This window comes from Halyomorpha halys, unplaced genomic scaffold (assembly GCF_000696795.3).
Source record: "Halyomorpha halys isolate HHAL.00 unplaced genomic scaffold, Hhal_1.1 Scaffold366.1, whole genome shotgun sequence".
NCBI classification, from domain to species: Eukaryota; Metazoa; Arthropoda; class Insecta; order Hemiptera; family Pentatomidae; genus Halyomorpha; species Halyomorpha halys.
The window spans coordinates 965,068-975,910 of NW_027107323.1; the positions used below are offsets into that span (position 1 = coordinate 965,068).

Consider the following 10,843-nt stretch of genomic DNA (forward strand, 5'->3'; position numbering starts at 1 on the left):
TTTTAGTATGTATGTGATCATTTATCAATATTACCTATTGCCCACAACTGTGTGGCAGATTGTAATATCTATCAATAAATAAATCTATCTATCTATCTAAAAAAAAAAAAAATTGTTAATATTATTAATTAGTAATTAGTAGTCATTTTTCCCTGCCTTACACTCTACCTTTTCCGCATAGCTTACTTACACTTCAATTCACGCATACTCTTTTTGTATTTTAACCCGTGCCAACTTATATTTTCTTCAGATAGCAATGTTCTATCTAAGGTTGCCTTGAATTATGGTTTAAAATTATTACTTATTTATATAAAATTAGATTGAGAAAAAAATCTTGGTGAAAAGGAAGGTTCCATGCGGATACACAAGGATTGATGGTATTTACACACATGTTTATTTCATTACGTACATTAAACTGTAATGAAAAAAATTATGATTCAATGAAAACATTGCTAAAAATATTGGCATAATGTTGCGTGTGAAACAAAATAAATCATTAATAAAACAAAATGAGAATCAGATATTATTTTGCCCGTTCTGCTCATTTTGAAAATTGTAACGCAAAAACTTTTACTCCCACCTTGTTTCACTTATTTTGGCGCCTTTTTAGTCTAATGAGACAATTAAATCACATTTTATACGCTTTCCAATCGAGCATGAAAATAAAATACGACCTTAAAACCTACTACTCACGATTTTTTTTTCAATAATATATAACAATAGGTTATAAAATTCACAGTAAGTTAAAAAAGGTATAAATATATAATTTTATTTTCAATAAATTAATTAATAACATGTTTATTCACTTGATTTATTCTCTTTGCCAATCATTATAAAGTTCTCGGCATTATGAAGACTCCTTTATTTCTCCCTAAATTATTTAATTTTTATATTTTTGTTCCTGAGTAAGGAAATTGAGGGGTTCCGCCAGTTTGACAAGTTAGAAAGAGTCGTTATATTTTTCCTCTTAAAACTTTTTAACTGTTTAATTGACTTTTAATTTATGGGGTTGGAGATATTCTTATCTCAAGTCAGAAGAATATTTGATACTTTAGTATATTATTTATAACTGTTATGACGATGTAATTTAATGGCTTATGCAGTGTTTCTAAAAAATAAAATATCTAATATTAAATTCGTAGAAAAGGTGAATAATTTAATGTATCTGTCCTCCAGTAATGATTAAAAAAATATATAAATGAAATATAATTTTAAGAAGTAAAACAGGTTGAATTATAAACGAGGAATAAAAATTGTAATCCATAAACTACAATAAATAAACTTGATATCAAATTATAGTACATTAGTTTTCATAAAAATAAAAGCTAAAAAATGTGCATACTGGAAGATTATTGATTCCAAAAAAATGTGCAGTGTTTCTGTGCAGTGTTTCTACACCTCTCAGCTAATTTGTCAAAGAAACAACGAAAAGGCATATACATACATAACTGAAATAATTACCAACTGCCACTCAAAAAAAAAATTAAGAAAAATTTACGTAATCAAGATTGATTGACTATAAATTAGATGCCGGATCATTAAAATTCTTGATTTTTAAGCAATCTAAAACTAGTTGGAAGTAAAGCTGGGATTCTACTTAAATACAAATAAATAATTGTTCTGTATATAAACACAGCGAGTGTTACGGTTACACATTATTTTTTGATGCGATAACATTTTAAAACCTTCGATTTACGGTTTTTAATTCTGATTTCAGAAAATATATTAACTAACCATGCACTAACTAATAAAAGTGTTCTCTTACCAACTTCCACTGTAAATGATCTTGAAAACCGTACTCATAAAACAGAAAAGAAAAATCCGATTGCACCATCTTGTTCATATCGAAAATTGATTTATAGCACAGGCAAAAACTATTATGACAAAAGATCCCTATTGAAGATTTCTATTGAATTGCGAAAGAGCAACTAAAAGGCTCTAGGTTTATAGCGGGCAAAGTTCACGGCATAATGTTTAGTAGCCAACCCAAACATAGTTTTATTGTTTTTATATTGTCTATATACTGAATCATCAATTAATTTTATTGGTATTTAAGATAAACATATTCCAATTTTTTATGTGTAAGTTAATTATACTTTTTTTATACAAATATAATTGTGTTTGTTAAATAATTATTCATTTAATTTTATTTAAAATAGCTCCAAATTAACGATAAATCTATTAATTAATTTCTATAATTAATGAAGGTTTGTGAACCAGATCACAATATTCATTTTTATTTGAAGAACCTTCTGACAGTTTTTTCCCACCCTTTTCAATTTCAAAACAATTGATACTCATTACAATTAATGCCCTGTTTTTATTTATTTTAGACAAAATGCTTTTAATACTGCTAGTGATCATCAAGTTTTCCTGTAGTTTTGAGGTGAAAGGATCAGAACATTCATTCCATTGGGATAATCATCGTAATGTGGAGAAGCACAAGCCACTTCCTTATATATTCCATCCTCAACATTTTAAACGAGTTCAGCAAGTGAATGCTCATGCACTACCTCCAAAAGAAACTGTAACAATCACAAAAACTATTGTTATAGAGGTACTAAAATGATTAATACTATTTTGTTTTATCAAGTAGATGTTCTAGATGATGGTCAGAAATAATGTATAAAAATAGTGTTAACAATTTATTAAATGCTGACGTTTAATCCCAAATTATATTATAAGTCTTCATCAAGGCTGGTATAGCATGAGTTGGAGGTAAATCTAAGCTCATATAGTCCATATATTTTGTTATATATTTTTAATCCATAAAAAAAAAAAAAGCTTTATATTTATTTCTTCGTTACTGGATATTGCTTAAAACTGTTTACTGTAGTAGTTTAACTCTTCTTTTTTTCTGTACTTAATGTATCATTTAAATGCTTTTCAGTTCATTATTTCTTTTTAATTTATTTTATAAGGTATTTATATTGCAAAAAATCAGTTAATTTATTCTCTCATTTTTCAGACTACAAAATATCTACATAAGCAGCCAGTATGTGTGAAGGCACATCCGCGTGTGCCTTATTGCCAATCAAATCACAAAATTCTGCCCACACCTGTTTTGCAAACACCGCTTCTAAAGTAAGTTCATCCAAACTTAAAATTACTTTTATTATTTATTTTTTTAGAAAATATATTTATTTTACTATTTCTTATCATTAGTTTTTATTTTTTTAAATTATAAATTGAAAAAACTGAAATTATAAATTGAAGATTTGTAATTTGGTTGTTTCTAAAACGATGAATATACTATTCAGCATCTAAATTGCTTTGTTATCCCTAATATTAAAAGTTTCCTTTTATTATTAGACTACAGTCCATTAAATCTGGCTGTATACCTATATAGAAGGATCTTTGCAGCTTTTATTTTTAAGCTGTTTTAAAAAACCGGAACTTCTGAAGGAATATTTTTTTTTTTTCCACTTCCTGGCTATTTTTGGCATATGGGGTGGTTAATTTACAGGTTACTAACCTGTTTTAGACAGAGTGGGGAGATCAAAATTCATTCTGTGGGTCCACCAAAAACTAAAATCGGTGTAGCTTCTGGCTCTAGGTTGCTAAGGTGATACCTTTACAATCTCGGCCAAAATGGCCTCATAAGGCTGATTAGCTAAAACTTGGTGTTCTAGGCAGGGTTTTGAAACCTGAGATTGATGAGTTCCAGAGGGCTTGTTACTGAATGATTTGGGCTTTATTCCCACATGCCTACTGCAGCCCAGAGGTAAATCTTGATACTCCCACTTTCGTTAGTATGAGGTGATAACCTTTAAGTAGCCTTCAGAGGCTGGTAAAAATACCACTAGACCCTCTTGCTAGATTATTTTCCCTACCATACCCTGTATCCGTAGTACTCCAGGCAAATATTATTTGTTAGAGTTCTCCTTTTTTCCTTATTTACACACTCAAAATTCACCTATACAGATAAAAAGGTTTTCTCATTTCCCAAGATGCAGAGTCATTTGATTAATTATTTATCATTGATAGGAGTCCATGATTTAATAAATTATTACAAATGTATCTTTTCATGATTTGAAAAAATACATCACCTTTCAATACATATCCATATTTATTTATTAGTTCATTAAATATAGATAGATTAATTTCAGTTCCAAAAAATGGTGATTTTTTTTTCTATTGAACACAAAAGCAGATAACTGATTCTCTATATGTTAGTATACAGAACATACCTAGTACATTATGATTTCTAAATTATGAATTGGTTTTCTAGAAATTGTTTATAAATATATTTAAATATGCTCCTTTGATTAGCTGCTATCTATCATCTCAATCAAGCATAAGCATGAACAATAGTTCATGTAATAAATAACAAAAAATTATTGTCAATAAATCTATAAATCAAAATTAAATTAATAAAAATTATATAATTCTAATATACAGCATATTGAATAAACCATTATAAATAATTAAGAGGCAGCTTAAAATTATATTACATATATTATCAATAACATTTTAATTTTATAGAGCCACAAAAATTATCGGTGTTCTTGAAAAAAGTAAAGAAGGATGTCACAAACTACATCAAAGGAGAGAAGGACGTCACATCATTCAAAAACACATTGAGCATCCAGCTAAAATTTTTTTTAGGGACTTTGTCACTGTTACTGAAATATTAAGAATCACTAAAGTAGAACAATATGTAGGTAGTACTGCTACCTTGATTGCAGAGAACTGCATCCCGGTTAATGAAGATGTGCCCCCTTGTCCTGTTAAGGTAGTAGATTATGATTACCCTAACAAGCCACTCATAGAACATATCTCAATTTTCGGAAAAGATGAAATTGATAGAAAGGTTTATGAAGATGATTATGCTACGTTGTTTTATGATGAAAGCACAATTTTTAATTCCTCATTGTTATTTTAAAAGAGTACAAAACATTGATTTTTATGTTGGCATTACAACATAAACCATGGAAACTTGATCGTATTGGACAACTTTCTCATATGAAAAGAGATATTTATATATATTGGAATAATCCTCACATTTAGTTTAGTTCATTTAGTTATTATTTGTAGCATGAAATTTATAGACTCTAAAACAATAGACATAGCACTTAAAAAATGAAAATTAGACTAGGTAATTATCAAATTACGTTTTTAATATAAACATTACCCACTATCTCTAACAAAAAAATGTTTAAATAAGTTACAGGGGATGTGTAGACCTTTCACATTTCCACATTGTATGAACCAGAATTTTGTTTATATTATCTTTCAAATTTATTTCATTAGGTATATCATAGCATTTATACTTACTGTTTGCAAAAAGAAAAATGGTTTTATTTTTGTCTAACTGCACTGTATTGGACAAAATAAATGTAGGGAAACAAAATGTGCAATTCTATAGAAATGATCAGAAACCAGAATCAACATTTAATTTTTTAGCCCTTTGTCTATTTAGAAAGTATTAAATCTTTGAAAGTATTTAATTTTTAAACCATTGATTATTTAAATTTCTAGAAAAGCCATGCTATTGATTAATTAAACTTTGTTAAGCATAAAATATTGTATTGCTGTAATTGGAAAATATATAAATAAACAGGTGTCATTAGTTAATACAACCAGTTTAATTTAATAAATTAAGTATTATTTTCAATAGACAATTTATTTGTATAAATCTTTAGATGTGAGCAGCCAAAAATATCATCATTCATTTGTATAATGAAGCTCTCTTTCCATTTGCTGCGGTGCATTTGAAGTAGAGTTATCACAAGGTGACAAGTTGAACGGTAAACTGGTTGGTTTGCATCCTTTGAAAACTATTGAAACAACGTCATCTGGATTGTACTGTCTCACTGTGTGGTAATTAACTACTGTATGTGTCACTGTTTCCCCAGGCCAGAGCCATGCACCTCCCCAGGAACCGCTTCTTTCTGTTTCAGTAGGTTCCAAATCAAAACTCCTCGGGCCAACCATACTTGGCACTGTTGTTGATTCAATTCTGTAAAACAAATTTAAATTGAATCACTATCAACATTTCTACAAATTTTGGTAAACTCGTATAATTTAAACTGAAAAAAATTTAACCCAACAAATACTATAACATCCAAGTTCAATTCATTTTAGTGTTAAATCAACAGAAAGATGCACTTTTTTTTTTCATTCTAATTATAAACTACAGCAACTTCACATTTTTCAAAAATCAATATTCTGATATATTTTCTAGTATGTAAGTTGTAGCACTGATTACTTTATAAAAATCTCATTAAACTTGCGTAGATAGAGATATTCATACCTAAATATTTTCATTGTTATGAATTGTTTAGGTTATATGAAATAAATAAAATTAATTTATTTGTTCTAACTACTTTATTAATTAAATGTAAACATTAAGATTCATATTAAATGTTGTTCAAAGTGAAGGTATGTCTGCAAATGCTTTGTTTAGGAGATGAATTAGATAGAATACTAATATGGCCTTTTATCCTTAACTATATAAAAACTATTGGCAACATAAGGATTAATACTAGTTGGAATTAGCATTGGGAACTGTCAATAACATTTATCAGTTTGTAAGAGGCTTTAGCAGAGTACTCTTCATTATGCCTTCAATTTATACTAATGGTGAATATCCCATATGGTGTTTGTGTACAGTTTTTGCAATGGTAATGCTAATGCTCCCTGTCATGAATTTGCCAGGCAATTTCTGAATAGAAGATTACCAAACAAGTCTATCTTTAGCTCCACGTTTCTTTGAGAAACTGCTACATTTGCTATAATACCACATGCTGATGGTATTTTTGCGCCTTTACAAAATGAAGAAAGGAGTGCTACCATATTACAATATTTTGATGATAATCCATCTGGCAGTGTACGGAGAGCTGGAACAGAATTAAATATTACGCCAACTACAGTATGGAGTACTCTCATTGTAGATAGACTTCACCCATATCATTATCAAGGGGTAAACAATTTATTACCTCAAAATTTTCAGCAAAGAGGACATTTTTCAGATAGGTACTTAAATCAAGTTGAGCATAATTCACAATTTTCAGGAAACATTCTCTGGACAAATGAAGCTACCTTCACAAGAAGAAGTATCTTCAATCAGAAAAATAATCGGCTCTGGTCACAGGAAACTCCCCATACAATTCGTGAGCAATATTCTCAACTCCAGCTTCAGTGCGATGTGTGATTGGGGATTATAAACAGTATTTTAATACTGCCTCGACTCAATGTGGACACATTTTTGGATTTCCTAGTAATGATTAATATGATTTAGTTGAGCATATTACACTACAACTGAGAAGGGACATGTGGCTTCAATTAGATGTTATCCTGCACATTACGGAAGTGGTCCACAACAATGGCTAAATGTTAATTAGCCTAATCAATGGATTAGCCGCGGAGGACCAGTGGCTTGGCCTGTACACTCTCCAGACCTGACACCATTAAAAAAAAGTCTATGAAAGGCCGGTCAATGATCTTAATTCCTTATGAAGAAAGATAATTGAATATTGTGAAATTTTAACACATATCCAGTGCCATTCTGCCACTGCTGCTGTTGAAAAAAGATGACGAGCCTTTCTTAATGCTCAAGGAAATCACTTTGAACAACATTTAATATGAATTTAATGTTTACGTTTAATTAATAAAGTAGTTGGAACAAATAAATAAGTTTTACTTATTTCATATAACGTAAATAATTCACAACAATGAAAATCTTTAGGTGTGAATATCTCCTAGACAAAGTTTTTGTGAGCAAACCTTCAGAGGAATTTTTTTTTCTTGTTTTCCAGCCCTTAATTCATATTTTCAGTTTGGCCACTTAACCTTGAAACACCCTGTATGAACTATTTTGTGAATAAATCAGATGTTATATGTGTATTATAGCAACCCAATGTATTTGGGCAGAATGGCTAAATAAAGCATCTCTAAATCTCTAAGCACATTAAAGAGAGACATTTTCCATACGTTCTCAGATCACTTATCTACCCTTGATACTGCTAGCAGTAATAATAATACTAATAAAATCAGTTGAAATCATGGACTTTTTTGATCACTGAAATAGTTTGAAAAAGAAACAAAATTAAAAAGTATCTGGCTCACTTATGTATGTGATTAATAATTTGAACTTTTTCCTCAATGTATATTAATTTTTCAATTAACATTTTCAAGTAAATTAACAAATATATATGCATACTTATCTCTATTATAACATATATTACAAATATATTCAAATAATATATCATAATCCCATGATTATAAAAGTTAAATATTTGAAAGCATTATACAATACCTAATAGGAGGGGATGGATTAATCTTAAGCTTTCTGACATTTCTACAGGCTGGAAGGGTTGAATCTATAACCACACATGAAGAAGGAACTACACTGGTAACAAATTTTCTCTGGTGAAGAAAATTTGTTACAATCCTTTTTGGAAAGAACCACTTAGCATCTCGTGATAAAGATGAGCCGACAAAGAGTAATATCAAAAGTGGCAAATGCATTGTTGTGTTCTGAAACAAATTAATATCATCATAAAATAAATAATATAAATATTATTTATTTATCATATCAGAAACTTTAAATTGTCCATTCACATAATATTTTTACAGGCCAATAAATTAATAAATATTCATAAAGATCTCTGGATCTATTTTTATTTCAATATAAGAGGTAAGTAACTACTTTCTTAAATTAAATAAATATACCTCTATAAAACAGATTTGAGAATCATTCATAATTTTTCATTATTTAATTAATTTTCTTGGGTGAATTGTTGGAACATTAATATTTGAAACTTACCAGTTCAAACTTATGCAAAAATACTCATGTGCACAATAATATTTTTTAATTTTAATGACTACAAACATTCTGTAATTTTCATTAACTTGGTAACAATAAATATTAATGCGGCTGTAACAGATTTAGCAGGGTTTTTTTCTATCATAGGATGTCAAGGCATAGACTTATTTTTACCAAAAATGTATTCTACTTTATTAAGTTTTAAAGATTTCTGATAACGCAACTTAATATTATAAATTTTAATTTGGTTCAAAAAGAAAAAAATAATTTTTTTTATTGAACTATTCTATGCTCATATCAGTACGATTTCCAATATTTTTTATTAAACTCTAAGATCAAAATGAATATATATTTTTTTTAATTTAGCTTAGTCTTCTATGTTATTTAGATCAGGTAGTATGAGAACTTTAGTAATAGTTAATAGAATTCAATTTATTTTTTCTTTATCTATTTCATTTTTCAGCAAAAATGTAAATTTTGGAATATTAAAACACAGTATAATTGAGGCCACATTGGCAGGAAATATTGGCGTGCCAATTAAGTTTGCTTGAACCAGAAGCAGACTCACAATAGACCTATAAAATGAATCTAACAAGCATATGTAGCTGTCACCTAGAATAATGTTCGCTGGAGTACTTATAGAAACACTTTTTATTTAGTTATTTTAAAGTATTTTGATCACTTACCCTTTATACTTAAATTTCAAAGCTATAGAAATTACATAATCATCTCAAAGTACATATCACAACTCCTTACAAATCTAATTATATTTATTTTCTTTTATAATGAATTTTTATCAATTTTAAAAATTAATTAATTTTGGTACACCATTTTTTAGGATCTTTACATAATATATGTAAAGCTGTGGTAGACCTATGTGTTTCAAGAGCTATATATGCAATGAGTATGTGCATAACTTTTAAATTTTCACTGCAACGCTGCTCCAATTAAGAGTTATGTTTTCATGTAACTCTGTGGTCACATCTGATTTATAACATAATACAATTTCCATAATTAATTCATTATCATTTTTTAAACTCATTAAATTCCTTTATAAATAATAAAAGTGGTCATTAATTAGGCACATACACAAAAGAGAGATGTATATTATTAAAAATTTCAAATTGATAATAATATTACCGTAAGAAAAAGATTAAAATTCATTGTCACTAAAATAATTACCTTTCTCTGCAAACTATAACACATAAATGAAACATTTTCTTCCTCAAGTTTATTTTTAAGGCTTAAGGGGGTTGGGAGGGGGAACTACCCTTACTGGCCTAGCATCTGCTAATGTCATTCTTATGTCACTGATGAAGATAACCCTAAGATTTATGGGAGATGATGAAAGCATTCTTTCAACAGTAAAAATTCTCAGAAAAAAAGAATGAAAGGGAGTGGATGGTAAAAAAACAAAACAATGAATCATTTTTAAAACCATTGTTTTAATCTGGAAGTTTTGATACCTATCACAGAACCTTGTTTTTAAACAGTTTTTTTATGACACCTATCACTTTCCACTTTGAACTTGATAAAGTTTTTCTTTTGGCTAAACCTTTATTTTTACAATTTTTTTTAATATTAAAACATATTTCACTTTTTCAGTATTTTATCACATAGTCAGTCTTAAATTCATTCATTTAATTGAATAACTTCTAAATATAATGAATGTATTTGCCACATGTTAATTCTTAAGAAAATTTTAGTTTGAAATATAGGCAGTATATACTTCATATTACCTATTTATTTTTTATAATCAAAGAATTATTTGCAAAATAAAAAATAATAATATCCACTTCTAATTACTACATTATTGTTACTTCCTTCATAAATATTTTATGATTTGTTAATTCAGTGGTTGTTTTACTTGTGAGGAATCTTCAAGGCAAACTGGTCTAAACTTAATTTATACCTCATGTGTTTTTAAATAACAATCTTTGTAAAATTTCTTCTATGTTATGGAGGATCATAACTTTTTGTTTTCCTTATTATGTAATTAGGTGTTTTATAAAAATTATAAATACTTTTTGTCTATCGAAATTTATTTATTCAATGATATAAATCTTGAATACA

The 10,843-nt window shown here is 28.2% G+C and overlaps 3 protein-coding genes across 3 annotated transcripts in view; 1 reads left to right on the forward strand and 2 right to left on the reverse strand.

The window, feature by feature from the left end:
* Window positions 1-1,920, reverse strand: part of LOC106681811 (uncharacterized) — a 25,756-nt gene extending 23,836 nt beyond the window's left edge. The window contains exon 1 of the mRNA XM_014422334.2: window positions 1,766-1,920. Within this exon, the coding sequence (XP_014277820.1) occupies window positions 1,766-1,803 (38 nt within the window). The 5' untranslated portion in view covers window positions 1,804-1,920. The remainder of the gene's footprint in view (window positions 1-1,765) is intronic.
* Window positions 1,921-1,946: 26 nt separating this feature from the next.
* LOC106681810 (uncharacterized) lies at window positions 1,947-5,501 on the forward strand. The gene is made up of 4 exons (XM_014422331.2): window positions 1,947-2,081; window positions 2,334-2,557; window positions 2,969-3,084; window positions 4,486-5,501. Exons 1-4 carry the CDS (start codon window positions 2,078-2,080, stop codon window positions 4,883-4,885), a joined length of 744 nt encoding a protein of 247 aa, XP_014277817.1. The 5' UTR covers window positions 1,947-2,077; the 3' UTR covers window positions 4,886-5,501.
* A 53-nt stretch (window positions 5,502-5,554) lies between these two features.
* LOC106681812 (uncharacterized) lies at window positions 5,555-10,347 on the reverse strand. Its single transcript, XM_014422335.3, has 3 exons — window positions 9,953-10,347; window positions 8,261-8,481; window positions 5,555-5,962 (listed from the first exon to the last, which is right to left on the reverse strand). The coding sequence occupies exons 1-3, from the start codon at window positions 9,974-9,976 to the stop codon at window positions 5,668-5,670; spliced, it is 540 nt and encodes a 179-aa protein (XP_014277821.1). The 5' UTR covers window positions 9,977-10,347; the 3' UTR covers window positions 5,555-5,667.
* Window positions 10,348-10,843: the final 496 nt, after the last annotated feature.

Bases quoted from the DNA above. Each gene is read 5' to 3' on its own strand.
- LOC106681810 (XM_014422331.2), top strand. The intron at 2,558-2,968 runs GTACTAAAATGA...CTCATTTTTCAG, and splicing joins CAAAAACTATTGTTATAGAG to ACTACAAAATATCTACATAA. The intron at 3,085-4,485 runs GTAAGTTCATCC...TTAATTTTATAG, and splicing joins TTGCAAACACCGCTTCTAAA to AGCCACAAAAATTATCGGTG.
- LOC106681812 (XM_014422335.3), bottom strand. From the start codon at position 9,976: ATGTGTTATAGTTTGCAGAGAAAG. The intron at 8,482-9,952 runs GTAATTATTTTA...AATTTGTTTCAG, and splicing joins GTTATAGTTTGCAGAGAAAG to AACACAACAATGCATTTGCC. The intron at 5,963-8,260 runs GTATTGTATAAT...TTTGTTTTACAG, and splicing joins AATCCATCCCCTCCTATTAG to AATTGAATCAACAACAGTGC.